General features: G+C 27.8%; 1 protein-coding gene across 1 annotated transcript in view; it reads left to right on the top strand.

The window, feature by feature from the left end:
• Positions 1-20,948, top strand: part of LOC118197739 (serine/threonine-protein kinase Genghis Khan-like) — a 464,691-nt gene that overhangs the window by 404,454 nt on the left and 39,289 nt on the right. Inside the window, exons 27-37 of the mRNA XM_085811939.1 lie at positions 177-248; positions 347-411; positions 530-669; positions 909-990; positions 3,047-3,190; positions 3,331-3,403; positions 6,886-6,948; positions 10,489-10,569; positions 10,866-11,029; positions 15,540-15,608; positions 19,397-19,562. Of these exons, the coding sequence (XP_085668065.1) occupies positions 177-248; positions 347-411; positions 530-669; positions 909-990; positions 3,047-3,190; positions 3,331-3,403; positions 6,886-6,948; positions 10,489-10,569; positions 10,866-11,029; positions 15,540-15,608; positions 19,397-19,562 (1,119 nt within the window). The remainder of the gene's footprint in view (positions 1-176; positions 249-346; positions 412-529; positions 670-908; positions 991-3,046; positions 3,191-3,330; positions 3,404-6,885; positions 6,949-10,488; positions 10,570-10,865; positions 11,030-15,539; positions 15,609-19,396; positions 19,563-20,948) is intronic.

Raw genomic sequence — 20,948 nt, 5'->3', positions numbered from 1 at the left:
AGAATTTTCTTTTAAAATCATATTCTCTTTTTTTGAATACAAAGATTTGCCTTTGATTTTGTTCAAGGTTCTCCCTGTAAATAATGAAACCAGTCAAAACATTTTCAAATTATCCCATATTGAAAATTATAGGAAATGCTAAACATAACACGCATTTTCTTACATTTTTATTGTAGTATGTGGTTTTGCCTGCCATGTGACATGTCAAGAGAGAGTTCCTGCAATGTGCCCTGTGCCTCCAGACCAAAGTCAGTACAAAACCTTTTAAATGGGTTTATAAGTTCTACATATCAATTAATCAAAATTACATTTAATTGTCTGAATTTGTTTTATTCATTTCATTTAGCTAAAAGACCAGTAGGAATAGATCCAACCCGAGGCATTGGCACAGCATATGAAGGTTATGTGAAGGTATGTATTATTTTATTATTAGAAACTGTCATAAGTATGGATGTTTAATTTTTTATAATTAAAGAATAATCTGGCTTGTAACTTTAATGAAGATTGATTTTAATGTGTTTATTCATAGGTTCCAAAACCAGGGGGTGTGAAGAAAGGTTGGATGAGACAATTTGTTGTTGTTTGTGATTTCAAGCTTTTTTTATATGATTTAGCACAAGACAAAAGTGCTCAGCCATATGTGTGTGTGTCTCAGGTATTGGATATGAGGTAAAAGAATTATTTATTTAGCAATTTTTGTACACAATTTTTAGATATGGAAATAAATATGGGGAATGTTTTTTATGTGGGGGATGTTTTTTTTTTTCCATATTTAAATAGGAAAAAATGTTTTATGTGGGCACAAATTTGCTTTATCTATTGTATTATAAAAGGAAATCTTAGTATTATTACTTTAATTTTTTCATTTAAGAATTTATTATTCATTTCGATAATATATCTTTTTTCAGAGATGAAGATTTCTCAGTCAACTCGGTGCTGGAATCTGATGTTATTCATGCCAATAGAAAAGATATTCCTTGTATATTTAGAGTAAGATTTCATTAGCATAATGCTTTCTCAAGGAGAATTCTTTATAATTTATTTCTTTATGTGATAATCTTTGATGAATTAAAGTTTGTTTAGAAATTATTAAATTAAGAATAAAGCCACATAAACATGAAAGATTAAAACTGTTGGGAATATTTCCTAGATAATTTCCTAAATCAAACATATTTTAATTCCAAGCCTCTGTAGTATAGTATTGTAAACTGTGCTTACTGTCAATGTTTATTTCTCAGATACTTATTAGCTTAAAATTTAAAAAAATACCTTAGTTTCCTGTTTGATTTGGTGCTATGCTGTAACTGCACTGCATTTAACTGACTGAGATCAAGCTTGTTAATTTTGTGTTTACAAGTTGTTTTCTAAATGGGTATTTTTGTTGTTAATTTTTTTTATTCTTTATATTTCACTTCTTTAGATATTTGTTCTTCAAATGAGTTTTCTGATTCAATCTTGGTTCTTCATTCTGCTAATATTTTATGAATTACTTGGCAATTTGTCCTTCAATTGGTTTTTTTTTCTTGCTTGCTTTTGGGTTTTCCTATTCCAGTGATGTTTCAGACCTCCTTCTTACTTTTATATAAGTCTTCCAATTGAGTGGTCTGATATTTTTTTTTTCTTTCACTATTATAAATATCTGTCCTTTCACCATTCTTGCCTTGTCTTGATGAAAGACGAATTAATTTTATCTGAAAGCTGAACCTATCTCATACTTCAAACAGGTTCATATATATTCAAATATTTAGTGTCTCATTCATTGTTTCTTTCTTTCTTTTTATTTGTCTTTTAGGGAATTTTTAGGTTGTTTTTACTTATTTAAAAGGCCAATTAACAGCTTTCTGTTTAAAAATAATGAGTACTTTATATAAATTGTACATGATACTCAAACTGTTGAATGATTACATGAAACATGTTTATAGAATGAAGATAGGGCTTATGTTTTTGGAAAGGCATGCAAAGAAATGAGGTAAACTTGTAACATATAATTGGCATCTATCTGCTTGCCTGAAATCACACTTAGAAATGTTTTGAACATAAAACAGAATCATTCAATATCAGAAGACTGAGCATAGGTTAGATGAACAAGAAGTAAATGTGTTAGGATGTCCTGATAATTTTAAGGATAGATTGGAGAAATAAGTTTTGAATGTAGGAGGAATTGTATTACATATTTCCTCTGAATGCAAAAGTCTTGATTACAAAGCCTTGTAAAAAGCAGAGAATGCTGGATGTGAATATTTAGAAATTTATTTTTGTGCTTAGTTTCCTATCAACCAAACCAGAAACCTACTGTATTATTAAGATATCATGTAAAGGAAATCCTCCTCATATATGACCAATTTATTCAGTTTTAATAGCCTTTTTTTAAATTTATTATATGCTTCACCATTCGGCACTACACAGAAAAGAAGGGATACCCCCTGAAAGACTTTTTAAGAGAAACAGGCTTATACCCATGTTCATACCACTGTTCATACCTGCTTCAGAAGAGATATTATGGAGACTGAAGTAATTAATACCTTTCATTTAATACATTCCTGAAAATATATGTCAAAAAGACAAAGCTTATCCACATATTGCTAGAAAAGTTTGAGACTTTTCAGCACACCAGAAACGATTTCTTCTTGCCCATCCCTCTACTGGAAATTTATGGGATTTCATATGCTTATCAAATTTGTTCTGCAGTTATTACAGATTAACTTTAGTAACAATTAAAAGCAAAATGGAATGCTAGTCCTCAGCTAGACATTCAAACTTGTCTTATTTAATGCCATGATGATCATATCCTCTTATTCTATTGTATAGCAGTTTCATCAAATTCAGATTTTGGGCATTTGAAATTCTTGTATTGCTGTATAAATAATAAATGTAATTATTTCTTTGTGTTATTGCAAGTTGTTTGTGGAGCAAATTTCATTCAGTTCTGATGATTCCTTCATTCTGTTGCAATTTTCGCAAACAAAAGTATATAAAAAGAGATTTGTTTGTTTGTTTGTTTGAAAGGTTTCTTGTTTCATTTATTTAATCAACTATTTTTTTTTAGATTACTACTTCAATGATGGATCCTCCCGGTTTAAAAAACCAAACTCTTATGTTAGTTGATAGAGAAAGTGAAAAGAACAAATGGGTTGATGCCCTTACAGAGCTTCATCGAATTCTTCGCCGAAATAAACTGCCATCACGAACTGTAAGAAAACCATTTTATAAAAATAACTCAATCTCTTGTTCAACTGAATAGTTCTGCAAAATGTTATGTATATATATATATATATATATTATTTTATATTGTACTTAGATACTTATATTTTTCTTTGTTTTACTGTTTAGGTTTTCCAAGCCAAAGAAATTTTAGATAATACTATTTCTATTGTTAAAAATGCCTTATCTGCTGCAGTCATTGGTAATATTATATTTAAAAATTGACCTTATTTTTTGTTTAACTCTTACATTTGAGTCTATGTTTTATAGTTTTAACTTTCTCCCTGTAGTTTATAATTAACATTCATATTTAAAGTATAAATTTTAATGAGTGTTTTTTACATGTGCTAAAATAAGGTTTCTGTAATTTTTTAAAGTGAGATGTTTCCAAATATTTACTCAAAAGAGGAAAATTGTGTGAAAAATAAATAAAAAGTACATGCTGAAAGCTGAGGAAATTATAAATAAATCTGTTATATGTTGCACTTAAGTTAAGATATTCATATAAAATACATACACTAACTAAAATAAATAATATAAAGTTTCAGTTAAAAATATCATAAATCACAAGCATATTTAATTTTGAAAAATTGCCTCTGCTAAAAATATATAATAGTCTTATTTATAATTTAGATTCATCACTTTACTTTTGAATTTGTTCAAGAAGTTCTCCTTTTGATACTTGCCTACATAATTCAGCCAAGGAAATTCTTACAATGAGAGACTTTTGCTATGTTCAAAGTTTTCACTTTTCTACTTTTAAGTCTATTCTTTTCATTTGAAAACTGCACCTTTATTAATGCACAGCTCAATAGCCCAATATTAAGCCTGTTCAGTAGTTGCTTTTGATTCCTGTCAATGTCACACAAAAATTGGCTTATCATAACACTTTTGAATTCTGCCTTATAAAATGAGCAAAACTATCACACCATTTTTAATGATACTCTGCTCCTTTCTTAGTTCATTCTATACTTCAAACTTGCTTTTAAGTGTTTTTTTTTTTTTTTTTTTTTTTTTTCATACATGATGTTTTATGAAATAAGTTATGTTTTGGTAACAGTCTTTTCATGAATATGCTTTTTTTCTTGAATATTTTTTTTAACTCACCAGCTTGTTTACATTCAAATGGTTCCAGTGCATGGATTGAAGAAGTGAATGTTATACTTGCCTAAATATGCAGGCATTATAAAAATTTAATGCACGGCTTTTAAACTTTTCATCTGTTGTGTATCTTTCCTTTTTGTAATTTTTCATGCCAATTTCTCATGTCAGCGAGGGAAAAAATTTCAGTGTTCCTGGAAATAAATTTTCTGCTAGTCTATTGACTTCATCCTCAGTTTAATTAGAGTAATCCTCTGGTATACTTAAATAACATGTTCCAGACCTTCTGCCAGATATTGTACATAACATTAATATGATATATATAAGTACAGTCTAGCTTAATTGATAAATTATGTCCAGTAAGTTTGTATCAGTATTGAATAAAGCAACAATAACATAATACATTTCAGTAATAAAGTACCACTATCCACACTTTACAAATGAGTTGGCATAAATTGAAAATATTGTTAATTAAGCTTATATTATGCAAAATATACCTGTTTTAATTTTAAAATTAGGCAGAATTTTAGTCTTAGATTGGTATGAATTTTGAAGAAAAATTATCTGCATTTTAAATGAATTTGATATAGGTTTTCTGGTATTTCCCCCCTAATTATAATTTCCCCTAATTTTCTGATGTTTTTCTAACATTTTTCATATTCAGAGTTATTTAAAACTTTTGCATGCAACTCTTTTGTCATAAGTTTCTGCATATTGCATTAAAACGTATAATAATAAAACCAAAAATTTTAGAAAGAAATGTTTTCAATTTACTTAAATTTAGAAGTTACAAATTTACACACTAATTTATTTTATTTTCCCAATGAATACAATAACAGTAAATTCATTACAAAGGATTGAAAAGCTACTTATTATAATATACACTAATACTAATATAAAATTATATTACTTAATTATTTATTTTTTAGTGTTAGGATAAAATTGCTTTTGATTAAACAGTTGCTACCCATATGGACATTATCTATGTATGATTTTCTGTTTGCTGAAAATTTAAGCAATCAAAAGCTTAGTCTATTTTAAACAATTTGTTAATTGCAATAACATATGTTCATTTGTAGCTGAATTATTGAAAAATTGAACTATGTTCATTTGTAGATTGTAGCGCAATTTAAATGTAATAATTTTAATTATGCTATATAACATTTTCTTGCTTATTTTTCTTCATGCTCTGAATTTAAATGTTAACATAAAATGAATGAATGAAGTAAAATGAAACTTAACAAGGCAGTTAGTTAATATATGGTGTCAATAAGTGTTAATATATGCTGTCACATAACCAGAACATCTTTTGCTTTTCATGATCTCAGAGTTTGGTGCCCTTCTCTGTGCAGACCCAAAAGATTACAAAACATTAAAATATTACATGGGAAGATAAAATGAAAGATTAGATTTATTTGTGAAGCAAAAAGTTAGAAAGATTATATTGTTGAAAAATGTCGAAAATAATATTTTTGTTTTAAATTTTAAAATCTGCACAGATTTCTCTTTATTTTCAATGAAAATTATTAGTATGCAATAATTACAGCAATATTACTTATTGTGTAAGATAAATTAAGTGATTGCTGCTATGAAATTTCTGTTTGAAATTGCCGGTTGGTATAAATTATTATAGTTGACACATCTGCACAATGAAATTCCTCTGTCTCCCATGTAAATCAATATTGTTCATTAGATAAAAGAGGATTGTTTTTTGTCTAAATTTTAAAAGATGTGTCTGCAATGTTTTTATTTACTTTCAAAGAAAATTATTAAAATATCTGATTGACTGTGTAATCAATGTGACAATATAGGCAGCACAAGAAGTAAATGTTGACATCCCCCCCCCCCAAAAAAAAGAAGAAAGAAAGGGAAGAAAAGACAAAAAAAGTAAAAAAGAAAGAAAGGGGGAAGGGAAAAAATTGCACTGGTACCGAATTTTTTTTGCGATTATATTTGTGAGAAATTGGAATGCAGCATATTTATTGGATAGAAAGAATAAAACCTTTGAATTTGGAACGGCAAATATATTGAACATGCATTTGTAGTTTAAAATTCTTGTTATGTGTAGTATATTGGCTAGGTTTTTCTGCCTCCTCTTTCTAATAAAGTCAGAAGCATAACTGTCAATATTGATGTCTCTGATATTGAGCTGCAGCCACTACAGTGTAGGCGAAATGTAAATCACTTAGTCACAAGTTTTATCATTTTATTTTTAAGAATTTGCACTGTAATAAGACAAGAAAAGAGTTTGTTAATTATTTTTATTTATTTTAGATGTAAGTATAATATTTGAAAACTAATTATTAACTAAATAATTAAAATGATGATGTTAAAAACAATAAAAAAATAAACATAAAAGGATCATTCAAAAATAAAACTGTTTCTTGTAAAAAAATGCTATCTCCAAAGTCTGCTCCTTCAGTACCTTTCTAACTATGCCACAGACTGGATAACATTATCTTTCAATATACTGTCAGTATTTGAGCAAATATACTTGTCTAATCATTTTTGTTGTCTTTTGCTACATATCAGATCTAATTTACATAAAATTTTATACTGAAACATATTTATTTTGAATTTTAGATCGAGACAGGTTAGTTCTTGGAACTGAGGAAGGTCTTTATTGTGTTGATCTGGATAGAGAAGGTATACAAAGTAAATGATTTACACTACTTTGGATTTGTTTTATTGATGCATTTGTTTATTTATTAATATTAAATTTGTGATTTAGAGCTAAATATTTCTCATTATAGTTTTGAATCAAATGTTAATAGACATTAAATAAGACATTTATTCAGATTTGATTCTTTATGTCAACTGACATTCCAAATCATTTCATATATATATGTTAGATATAAGAAAATAATGATAGCTGCTGTAAAAATAATTGGCAACCTCAAAATTAATGGTTATAGATTTGGTGCTCTCCTCCTAAATTAATCTGTTTACTCAAATTTGAAATCCTATGTTATGTAACAACCTCAAATTAACCAATCTTAGCTTGTCTCTACAATTACATCAGACTTAGTATAAATACTGCTGGCAAATAAACTACATCATCCATTTCCGTTGCTTCCTCTTCATAAATGTCTCGCTGCTATACCCTCCTTTGTTTTTATTCTAAGATGATATAATGTGCATATAAAAAATGTTGTAATTGCTTATGAGCTGGAAATATCTTATCTACTAAGAAATTATGTGATATGCTTGAAAATAAAGATTGGTGATTTGTCGGAATCTAGTCTCCCGATCTTCGTGTCTTCTTGCCATTCTGCCAGAATGACTATGTATCAAAATTATTACATATATATATTACAAACCAAACAATGCCAATAAAATTCTCATTAAGTCTTTCTCAAAAATTTTTACAAATGCGTTTTCAGTTGATTAGAGTTGCTATTACAATTTTATCAATCTCTTTTTTTAATTCTAAAAATATAAAATAAATATATGACCCCTAAGGGTAAAAGATATCCTAAAATTGCATTATAATAAATGGGAAAGATGCGTGTCAGTATCAAAATTAAAATCAGATTAAAATTAGCTTTAGATGTATGTTGATTTTGTATGAAAAGACTATGAATTTTTAAAAACAGATAGGAACCCTCTGCTTATTGAAAGTTGATTTTTGCCTAGTTTGAATTTACATAACACTTTCACTAAAATTTACATAAATTTAAATTCATGATTTGCATTTTTCTTAAGTCTTATTGAATATTTAATGTTTCCTAATAATGAGTACTATTTATAATATTAATGCAATATGTGATTACTATAGATTGTCATAAATATTACATTATAAAGTATCCAAAATTATACTGTAATGATCTGACAAGTATTTTGGCTGCATTTGGTTTGCATGTTACATCTAATATTATTGTCTATATTCAGTGTACTCATAGTTCAAAAAATTAGCAAAAGTATAATAAGTTATTGGCTTCGCAAACTTATATACATATAATGAACAATGAAACTTTTGAAGAAATGTCCCAAAATATATGTGCTCTCCCAGACAGCACTGGTTAGTGAAGTTTGATTAGTTTGGCATTTTACTATTATATGTTACAGCATTCTATTTTTTTTTACCTGTTTAACATGTTTGCCACCACTGCAGCTTGTTTGAACATTATAAGATTGGACTTTTTTTTTTTTTTTTTTCATTTTAGCTGAATATATTGGTTTGACATTTTTTGTAAATTTTTGAAGTAAAAATGCACTTTTGGCTTATACACTGATTGTTTTATGTTTGGAAATACATGATACTTAATAGCTAAATAAAAATCTTTCTGCATTCCCTCCCCCAGAAACTATTAAATCCCTTCTCAGGGGAGAATCCTTGTTGTAAATTTTTGTAATTGTGTCTTTGTTAAATGATAACACTTAAAATCTTATCCAGAATTCCTGTGAAGAGATTGGTAATAGGGAAATATAGTATAGGGCCCTTGTTTTCTATTACAAAAGGTGCTTTTGGCATGGAATTTAAGTAGATAATCCTCTTGTGTTTTACAACATCTGAATTGAAAAGATCAATACAGGGTTTAATTTCTAAGATTATAAGTGCCGGAGCCCTATGGAAGACTGTCAGCAAAGAGGAACAAGAGTAAATAAATAAATAAAATGACTATTAAACTCATTAATAATTTTAAAATTAAATAGTTAATTATTATCAAATTAATTAATAGCTATTTAATTAATGTTTATAAATTGTTATTTAATCAAAAATTATAAGCGAAAATTATAAAATTTAATAAGCGATTTTAATACAATTTTATCGATAAAATTTCTACTGAAATTGTTATTCAATTACATAAAAGAAGTACCGCAGCCTTCTTATTCAGGGCTCCGGTGCATTCCAGCTAGAATTATGATTTATTACAAAAACTAAAAAGCATCGGTCCAATTTAAGCTCTGATTGTAGGGGGGAAGTTATTTTATCATCACAAAAATTAAATATACTTAAAGTACAGCTGATGAAAATTCCAGGGTGAAACAGAATGAGGGTATGAATGAGTGGAAACAAAAAAATGAGGGCAATCTTGGTGAGAGAGAGCATTCTCTTTGACTGCGGCTCTCTGCTGATATAATTATAGCCATCAAGCAGATGTGTGCCAGGGGTAAAATGAGTCCTGAATCTGACTCCTAAGGATGAATGTAAAGTTGCTGGTTACACTTCCCACCCCATTAGTGGATAATGTGGGAAGTTGATGTAAAGGACGTGCTTGAATAGTTTAGCTCAGTATTTCACTGTTATTGTACTCACTGTCACTTAACGCACATTTAAGAACACAAATTTTCCTTCCTGCAAGGATAACTAACTGTAAACATCGATAACAATACACTAGATATGATGGCATGGCGAGAAATTTACGTGTTCCTAAACAAACTTCCCCAAATTTATTGCTCTTCCTAAAGGGAAAGGGTTTTGCATGCGAGTGAGGAGACTTTACTTGAACGTCTCATGTTCTCATAAGTTCGTATTTCTAGGGAAATAGAGTATTGCAAAGTCTGCTTATTGTTAAACTAAAATGTTAGGAATTCTAAATTTTTTTCTCTTTAAATTATGGTTCAGTTTTATAAAAAGAAGTACGGGAGCTCATCTTATTTAGGGCTCTGGTGCGCTCCGGCTAGAATTGTAATTTATCTTAAAAATTGAGAAGTAGTGGAGCCGGGCTGCGGTGCAATTTAAGCACTGGATCAATAGACCTATGCAGCTGTGTATATATTGCATATAAATATTTATTAAAAATTTAGTTAGTTAATTAAACAATAGTTATTTTCATTTTTTAAATTAAAAAATGTAATTAAAATTTTAATTAATATGAATGGCAAATAAATGATATCTTGTAGGATGAAAAAAAATTTAAAAGTATGATTAGTTGTACCCCTATTTAACTTTATGGCCAGGTAGGTTTTCTATATAAGGCAATGCATATTATCCCAGAATTTTTAGTGCAAATTTAATGCAAAGAAAAAGTGTTTTTGATTAAAATAGGCTCAGTTAAAATAAGAATTTTTCATTCAAAAATTGTGTGCAGACTTCATTTTTGCTTCTGAAAACGTACATGCTCTGATGTGACTACCTTATCTGAAGCTCCATTTGATTTTGATTCTATTTCGTACTTTTTATTTAGTCACAGTTTTTAATTATAATAATATGCATTCAGTATTTTATTTTTTCATTTTTAGAAATAGCAAGAATAGGTGATGGCAAAAAAATATGTCAAATTCAGTATGTCCCAGAAGAGCAGCTCTTAATAGCAGTATCAGGTAATTTTTTTTTAAACTGGCAATCATTTTAATTTCTCTAACTGCCTGCATTTGAATAAATATATGTAATTAAGAATTCTTTATTTCTATTTGGAAGTTCATTTCTGAACTGAGAAGATTTTGTTTGTGTTTTATGCAAGCAATAGTGAATATCAGTGGCTTAGCTTTTAAAATTTTTCAGTGAGGAAAAGGACTATTGAGATAGAATAAATTAGCATAAATAAAAGCATAGAGTTATTACACACTTTTCTAAGCCATTTATAGATTTGTAGAACTTCATAGAAACTTATTTATAGGTAAACAAAGGCATATACGACTGATTCCAGTAGGTGCATTAGATGGCCATGATATAGAATGGATAAAAGTAGCCGATACCAAGGGTTGCCTTACTTTTGACACTGCCTGTTATTCTCAAGGGTGTTCTTCCAACTATGTATTTTGCATTGCTCTTAAGAGACAGGTGAGTCATAATAGTAAACAGTTAAAAAATTTTCTAAACTTAATGATATTAATGATAAAATTTAGTGAATTTTAGAAAAATTTCTAAGTATAGATCTGTATCAATTTTGTTTTATATGTTTTTCCTTTGTCATTTAATTTTGCAAAGCTGAAAGTAAAAATTTTCATTAAGTCATATAGAATTAACTGAAAATAAATCACTAATAAAAAAAAATAATAAATCTACCTAAATCATTCACTTAAGCATTAAGTTAAAGACAACTAATAATTATCAGTCCTTACAAGCACTTTTTTACAAGCACCTTATTACAAGCACACAAAGGAGCTTAGTAAACAAAGAAAACGTAACATTCATAACAGAAGAACAAAATGCAAATAAGTGTTTGTTTTTCATGCACTGTATTTATTTATTTATTTATTTTTGATCAAAAATCATCTCTCATATTTAACAATACTGTTACAAATTTGGTATTTAAAAAGCTAATGTTAATTCAATTATAAATTAAATGGTTTTATTTCCCGCGCAGTGCAGCGCGTGACGAATATTTAAAGAAGAAAGCTAAGCCAGAAAATTAAAAATACAAGATCACGTGCATTTAACATTAAATAAATAAATATGTCTTTTTGATTTCGAGAAAGTACCAGAAAATTCTCGCACGCGATTTAAAAATCTTATAAAAGGAGGGAAACCTCTCAGTTTGTTGTAGTTGCTTAGTTTGTTGTTGTTTAGAAAATTGCTCTTGTTGATTGTAGCGAATTCGCGGATTAGCGTTCTTTAGCTGTTTTAAATTACGTTCTATTGGACATTCGAGTAGTTAAAAGATAACTACTGTGAGATATTGTAATACTGTATGATAATTTGAGAAAATTTAAGCATTTTTGTTGTGATAATAATAAATTTTTGTTCATTTTTCATCGGACTTGTGCATTCATTTCATAACGAACCCGTACGCACGCAACAATACAAACATTCTTTGCTTTATTCAAAAAGGTAAAAACATAGTAATTTTATTATCAAGTAAAAAATTTATGATCAAAGTATGTTTAAATTAAAAATAATATGCAACTCCTCCAATTTTGATCTATTCTAACCTAATAGTACTTTTGGCACAAAGGCATGCTGGATATTTTCATCTGGGGAGCAAAAATATTTATTTAAGACTTTCATATATATTAAAATTTTAAGTAAAAAACTTTAAAATTATATTAAATGTGAGAATATTTATGCTTTCTAGAACAGGAACATTTGAATCTTCAAAGCCTACGGATGTTGTAAAAAATTCAATATTAAGAGCTTTATTTACGGTAACTGAAAACTGTGTAAAGATTAACTTTATTGACATAAAAGCATTTATTAAGAAAAGAATATGACTGTTAAAATTTCAGTAGAGCTAGATCATCAGAATCACCCTAAGCGAGCATCATACTGTTAATTTTTCAAAAGAATTTTATTATTCCATGTTTGGTATTCATCTGTAATAATGCCTGAAATAATTCTTCCTTCTTTATATCTGCATTGTTTAAAAGATTTCTGAAGAAATGTAAAAAAAGTGGATTGTTGCTTTGAACAAATTATATTCAGAAATTGAGTGGCAAAATTCAAGAGTACTTGATTATTTCAAGAGTAATTAATTTTATAAATTTCGTTTGCACCTTTTTAATAAATATAGCCACATTTTAAAAACTCTGTTGTTAGATATGTTTTTCATTAAATGCAAATTCGAAATTCCTTCCCCTTTTTGTTATTTGTATATAAAGAATTTAAGAGATTTGAAATTTAAAAGATTCAGGTAGTTTGGAAACCCTTTAAGATTCGGATTCAAGAAAATTTTGGGTTCAGCTTACCTCTAATATAATGTAAATAAATTGTAAATAATAATATGTAACTAGATTTTGTAAATTTGCATATATATTCATTTTTTAGTAGAGGGGCTGAAATATGGCTTTCCTGTTGTTTAATACTTGATTTGCAACAAACTGATACTGAATTTATTTGCACACATTTTAAAACACAAATGCAGTTATTCGTAAAAGCAAACATTTTCCATTTGCTTTAATTTAATAAAATATGTAAATTTGAAGGGAAAAGGCATTACAATATATGTAATCTATTTCCCAAAAATAAGACTGGCTCATATATTAATTTTTTGCTTCAAAAGACACATTAGGGCTTAGTTCCAAAAGATGTCTCATTTTTTTATACACAACAGCATACATTTTTATATTTATAACAAGTTACATTTATTCATATATTTATATAACTTAGCATTCTTTCTGCAAGGAAGTCATGTTAATTTGGTGAGTTGAATCTCAGATTAGCAGACCTCTTTGCCCACCCCAACAAGTAGTAGCCTTGAATCATAATTTTGTAATTGTAACCATTTCTTTATAGCTGTTTGTATGCATCAAACATTTTTGGCTTCAAGAGCATAAATACCTGAAATAAGTTCATTCTTATCATTAATGTTCTTAGTCATGATTAGAGGCAGAGCTTTCTCTCCATTCAGATCAGTTCTAAAATGCAGATAATGTATGCAATTTTATAACTAGAGATATAACGCTGGAGAGTTAGCATTTAAAAAAGTTGATGTCATCAACAAAAGACTTAAATGCAATTGCACGTTTAGTAACTTCAATTCTTTCAGCTTGAAGCTGTGTTTTAACTTTCTCACAGACAGTTCTTACTGTTGAAGAAGTTGTCTCTTTAGCATTGTAATACTTTGAATTCTTCTGGGAAAATGTCTAACTGCGATGCCATTGCAAAGATAAATGCTTGAATATCAGCCTTGGGAACAATCCAAATCATTCATAGATGATGTTTCCCAGCTCAGGGAGTAATGGTTGCTTATCTACTCTTGTGTTTCTTAGCTTTTCTTTGTCCACCTGATTAAGGTTATAGTAAATCACTAAGGAGTGGTTGTAGTAAATTACTAGGTCCAGGAGTCTTCTATGATTCTTTTCTTATACTTAAAAAAAATAGCTCCTTCTTTTTTTTCACTCATTTTATTTAGGAATCAAAATATTATCCCATTGAAATCTATTAATAAATCAAGTATTGCTATTGAATATCCCACATATATTTTTCCTTTGTGTTAAAGGCACTTTTCTCCAACACTTCTGACTTATCTATATTAAAGATGCCATTGCGTTTCAATGGTGATTGTAAAGTATGAACATTTGATGATAATTGATATAAAATAAATGTGTACTTATAATATTTTAATTTGAGTAAATAAAACACTTAGAGGAACTTCCATTAATGAACTACATTTATAAATTTTATAATTATTGAAGATGTAATTAGACAATAATGGCATTAAAGACACTTATGAATACTGGATTACACAAAAGCAGCAAAACATTGTGGGCATAAAATTCAGAATATGTATCTGCTTTTCTTATGGGTCCATTAAGCACATCTGCTACAATACACAACATATTGAATTAAGAATGTAGTAATTAGTCATAACCATGTCCCTTCATTATGAAGGACACATCCATATTGTGTCTGCATTCTGTTTGATCTTTCAGCAATAATTATGGCTCCAGTCTGGCTAATGATATTAGCTGAGACTTATTTTTGGGCTAAGGTTTATTCATTCAGGCATTCTTAAAATTATAATGCTAAAGTTTGTTTTCTAATTAGATCTTATTTTGTAGGAAATACAGTATCTGTCCAGAAAACATAGTATGAAATGGTTTTATGAAAAATTTTGCTTTGAAGAAAAATATTTAAAAGTCTTTTTTTTTTCTTTATTGCTATCAGATTCATTTTAAAATGTTTATCTATATAATAATAATAATGATATGGAATGAAGATCTTATCCTCTTCATAATGAAGAGCTTATCCTCTGCGAGAATAATGTATTGTACACTAAATACATGATCTTAACTAGTCTGCTTTAAATATTTGATCTAAATAATTAGCATTTTATTAGTCTTTTTGTGTTTAAAGATATTTATTGTTTATATGAAATTAAATGTATTATACATTGGTAGATACAAAAAGATTAACAAGTGTACTGTGTGTATTTATTTCCTTTTTGTAATACTATAATTTTTATATTTGATATCATGTCATTATGAGATATCATTTTGAAAATACTGGAATTTGAGTTTTGCAGTATTAGGGAATGCATTAACCATACTAATGAGTTAGTTAATTACTAAACTTTTAATGTATTTGTAGATTAAAAGTTGTAAATCAATATAAATATTTTTGCAACTGGGACAAAATTATATATTCAACATTGAAAAAATTATCAGTCATTTTTCTTGGTGCAAAATTTGTCCCATGTAAATTTCAAATTTTTTATATCATTTAATATTTTATTTATAATTTTTGTGTTACTTAAAATTGTATGGTGAAAATAAATATTTTAATTTGTCAGATCTTAGTTTAGTTAAAAAAATGTATTATTTTCTTAAATTTTTTTGGAGAAAGTTTTGCAATGTTCTGAAAGTCATATCGCTATTGAATATCCCACATATATTTTTCCTTTGTGTTATAGGCACCTTTCTCCAACATTTCTGACTTATCTATATTAAAGATGCCATTCCGTTTCAATGGTGATTGTAAAGTATGAACATTTGATGATAATTGATATAAAATAAATGTGTACTTATAACATTTTACTAATTTGAGTAAATAAAACACTTAGAGGAACTTCCGTTAATGAATTACATTTATAAATTTTTGCAGTTTGTTCCTTCATTGAGAAGAATATTTTAAATTATATTAAAAAGTTTAACCTTATTAAAAGTGTTTGTGTTTCATTAAATGATTTTTAGTACTATAATGATTGGAATATAGAAGAGGTTAATGAAGCTTAAATTTTTCAGTACTTAATGTACTTAATGTATACTCAACCCATCATTTCTGTAATGCCAATTACAGAAATGCTATTGCAATCAAAGTACTGTAACCTGTTTCTGTTGCAATCAAGTATAACAATCACCAAAAATAAATAAATTATATGGTCACATATGATGTGATGTTTTGCTTTTAAATTATTTTTTCCTTTTTTTTTTTTTTTTTTTTTTTTTTTTTTTTTTTAAATTTAAGATACATTTTCAGTATTAATGTCCCAAACTGATTTCTGTATGCTATATAATTTTTACAACATGGGAATTAGGCATTCCTAGCCATCAGTGCAACAGCTATACAGCTATAATAGGCAATATGTTGCAAAAAAAATTGGATGCATTGTTGGCAAATTAAAGACAATTTTGAAAACAGTTTTGATGTAAGATTAGGTATTTCATGCAGTATTGTCTGAAGAAACTGAACAGAAAAAATTATTATGTAATATATGTAAATGTTGATAATTAATATATATAAATATTGGTGCTAATATTACAAACAGAACTCACTGGACTTAACTACAAACTTATTACAACTAACTTGAAAATTTATAAAAGAACTTGAGATCCTTGATTAATTTCTACATACAGAAACTCTTTGAGCATTATTGTTAAAAAATGATGAAAATAGCAATAATCCTAAACAGTTCAGAATCTAGCTAATGTAGTTGTATGAAGTGTAGTATATTTTTATTCACAGACTTTCAAAATTATTGATGTTTTAATAAGGTTTTAACATCTGGATTTTGCATGAAGATTATTTGATTTTAAAATTGTATCCACATAGTATGGTTCATGAAGATAGTCAATAATATGCATTTGAAATTTTAGAAATTTTTTTCAGTATGTAAAGAATTTTATCTGATTTTCTAAAATTAAATTTCTGAAAGAGGAGGATTTATTTATTTATTTATTTATTTTTATGTCAGTGACTGGGAGGGATCTGGAACAGAATTATAAATCAGCATCAGTAAGCAAATCAATTTTGAACAAAAAATTCCTGTACCCCCTTTCTCCAAAAGAAAAAAAAATAAATTGTTGATTTATTTTTGATGGAATTTATATAATTTCTATCGCAGAAATGCTCTCAGTATGTCAGTACTGAACTGAGCACTTTCTTTCAAAGTTTTTTGGACAGAGTAAGAAAGTGTTATGGGTGATGTATGTATGAGTTTGTGGTCTTTTCGAATGACTAGAAGAAATCCATTTTGATATATTATTAACTGCTTATAGATTTAATTATTTATTTTTCAATATTTCTTTTCTTACATTTCTGTATACAGCAGAATCTTTTCATGTATCTGTCATTGTTGAAAATGTCTTTCTGGGGTAAAAAGATATTTTTGTAACATTAGTTTCAGGACTGTGCTTGCTAATTCTTTTTAATGAGCACCCGTAAAAGTCATATTTTGAAAAACTTTTTAAAAAGAAATTATTTACTTAATGCTGCAGATATTTTAACTATGTGAGCCATTTAATGTTTTATTACATGTAGGATTTTATGGGATATATTAATAACCTCTCTCAGTAATTGTATTACTGTACATACGCATATACAATTTTTTAGTAACCAAATTTTCAATTATTCATGCAGTTGAAATATAAATGAAACATGGTACATTAAGACTTTCTTATACTATATGTTTTAAATAATATTTAGTGCATTCTGAAGACTAATAATTAATGTTACAAGGATAAATATAAATAATTTTATACAGATTTATCTGTTGATTTAAAAATTATTATCACTTTTTTTTTCTCTGTTTGTGCCAGTATTTTTAGTACAGGTGTAATAAATCATAAGTAATTTCTTGTATAGTAAAAACTTGACTTTCTGGAAAGCTCAAGAAATACTGAATTCTGGATAGCTGAGTTTATAAGAAATGGAATTCATGTAAGAATAGCGAAATGAATTTGAAAAATTTGTGCTCTAAAATTATAAAACAATCATTTTACTTATTATCAACCTCATATCAAAAACTTCTATTTCAAATTATATAAGATTTCAGAAAAAAAAATGTATTGACAGTCAACAGAATGCCTTAAACGTGAAATTAAAACATTTGATCTGGTTATGAAATCCTACTAAGGATCTTAATAATCATTTCAGAAAATAATGAACATTTCATTGTTCTTTATTTAGTTAGGTAAAAAGGAAATGCAAATTTCAAATGGCGCATATAAAAAATGAAAATGCATATCATATTTTCTCATGTTATCTCACAATTAGTTTATTCATTTCCAAAGTCAGGTATCGTGGTTTTTCTTAATCCTGGGATTTTGTAACTTCAAAAAACACTCCTCTCCATTCTGTCCTAGATATTTTTTTTTTTTTTTTCCAAAATGCAAAGGAAAAATAGAAATTATGTCCTTCTTTACAAAAATTAACCTGCTTATCTAGAATTAATGGAGTTTACATTAAATCCAAATGAATTTCTTATAATATTGTTATGATATCATGCTTTTTCATTATTGGCACTAAATCACACTGTTTAGCAACAATGTATACCTGTTAATAGTATTACAAATCTCACATTTACTAAATTTTTCATATTATAAAATATTTCAGTTACTTGAACTAAAGAGATAACACTTATATTATTTTCCAACATCAATAAACCAACCAGCTCCATAAGCATTTCAGTAGATTAGAATATAAATTATTTATTAATTATCTTAAGAAAATTTTAGAAGTCTGTTTTCTGTACATAAAGACTAATACCAAAATATTATTTTTCACTAAAAGAAATACATATATTTATCTAGACTTTTACCATAAAATTGATTATTTAATTACAAATATCTCATTTAAGCCACTGTTAAAATTATCCAAGGATTTTTATTCCTAGTGGAGTCAAGTAATGTAGCAGCACTTTTTATAGAATTATATGACTGTAAATAAGGAGTTCCTAGGGAGAGAATTTCTTAATTTCAGGAAGGGAATGCAGTGAGCATTTTGTTTTAGTTAATGAATGTAAAAAACTACCTTTACTCAAATTTTGGTATTTATCAACATTTTATATACTTTTTGTTGTTTAATTTATAAATCAACTAAATCTGGATAAATGTATGTATTTATTTTTCGAGTTTGAAAAGGAGAGGGGGGATAGTCTTCCAGCAATGGTGAAAGGGATGCATGGAACAAAAAGTTTGAGACACCCTACTATAAATAAATACATAAAAAAATTAAGGCTTTTTTTAAAACATTTTGAATATATATTTTTAGGGGAGGTTGCAGACATAACTGATTATGCATGTAATTAAAAAAGCTGTTTTAATGGTATGGTGTATCAAAACGTTTCCCTCAAAATAAAATGTTGCTTTCTCTAAATTGTATGCATGCTTGTCTTGTAACATTGTGATATGATTTTTTTATTGAAAAAATAATATCCAGAAAATATTTATGTGTAAAAATTACAATAAGGTGCAATATTTGATTTTCTATAATGCTCTACATCATGGTACAATAGCTAGAACTATTCATTTATCATGCTTCCTTTTGTAGGTGGTGCTGTACGATATCAATCGAACAAAAAGCCGCCACCAAAGACGCCGAGAAATTTCTTTGCCAACTTCTGCTCAGTGCCTCAATGTGATGGGGGATAGACTGTGTGTGGGCTTTCCTTCATCATTTTTCATATACTCTTTATGGGAAGAAACACCTCCATTTTGTAAGTTTATAATTTGCATTTTTTAAACCTATAACACTTTATTTTATGTTTTTAAATAAAGAATTAAATTTTATGTTTCAGTTATTTATATCACAAAACAAGTTTGAATTTTGAATCTATGATTATATTCTGAAGCTATCAATTGATAAGAAATTCAAATAAGAGAGTATAGAAAGTGTTCTATTTATTATTGTTTTTATATTATGTGCATGAGAACCAAGTAGATTTTTAATGTATCTGCAACAGCCTTTTAAGTGTAAAAAATAATAAACTGAAAGTATGAGCAATAGAGCAAAAAATATTCTGGGCAGAAAATTTTGATCGTAAAGCTAGCTATATTTTCTTAATTGCTTAGCTATATTTTAAATTTGAAAGAGAGGTAAGAATCTATAAGAAGATTTGTAGTTATTGCATAATATTTTGATAAGGGAATAAAAACTGGAAATCTCATTGTTTTAAAATTCTTTTGAAATGGATGCATGGGATGGCTAATGAACCTTTTTTTATTTAACTGTTCTTTGATGGTTTGTAAGATATTGTGTTAATTTTATTTAATATGATCTTAACTTTGTAGGTTCATTAGGTTAATGGGAAGCCAGAGAGATGAAAAATATGCAACTGCCTTCGCCAGGAATCGAGCCACGGACCTCTGGAGTACGAGCCCAGCGTGCTGCCGTTACACCACGAAGGCACGCTAGGGAAGTGGGAGAAATACCTTATATACTCCCCTTTTTAAAGGGCGACTAGGGTTTTAGGGGACCTAGTCGCCAAACCCTGGGTGTGAAGAATCATCATCCACAACCCTTTTAATTTGGGCGCCATTGCAGAGACATTAGGGTTTTTTTTTTTTTTTTTTTTTTTTTTTTTTAAAGCCGGAGAGATAAAAAATATGTAACCGCCTTTGCCGGGAATCAAACCACAGACCTCTGGAATACCAGCCCAGCGTGCTACCATTACACCACGAAGGCACAGTAGGGAAGTGGGAGAAATACCTTATAACTTAATGCCAAAAATTAACAAATAAATAAATTACATAGGATAGATATATGTGTGTATTTACATTGCATGTTTGTTTAAACCGAATATACACTGTGTGTGAAAAGGTAGCAAAAATGTGAAAATGTTATTCAGTTTAGTAGGTACATTTAAATATATTTCCATATTTTTACTTAAAGTAAGTGTATGCTGTCCAGTTTTTATAATTCGGAATAAATACTGATGTAAAATTCTTATTATGTAACTATAATATTCTTTTATTTTTTAAAATAAATTGTATAATTTTTAACTCTAGATCTGTATGTTATATAAAGTAAATTTTTAAAGACATTCTCTTTAATGCCCTTCAGATTTTCACTGATGGCAGTAAAAATAAACATGGGGTTTCAG

This window comes from Stegodyphus dumicola, chromosome 2, assembly GCF_044657685.1.
Source record: "Stegodyphus dumicola isolate Sdum_Otavi_A_Nest chromosome 2, ASM4465768v1".
Classification (NCBI taxonomy): Eukaryota; Metazoa; Arthropoda; class Arachnida; order Araneae; family Eresidae; genus Stegodyphus; species Stegodyphus dumicola.
The sequence above is the reverse complement of the archived record's forward strand: the minus strand, read 5'-3'. Positions and strand labels throughout refer to the sequence as shown.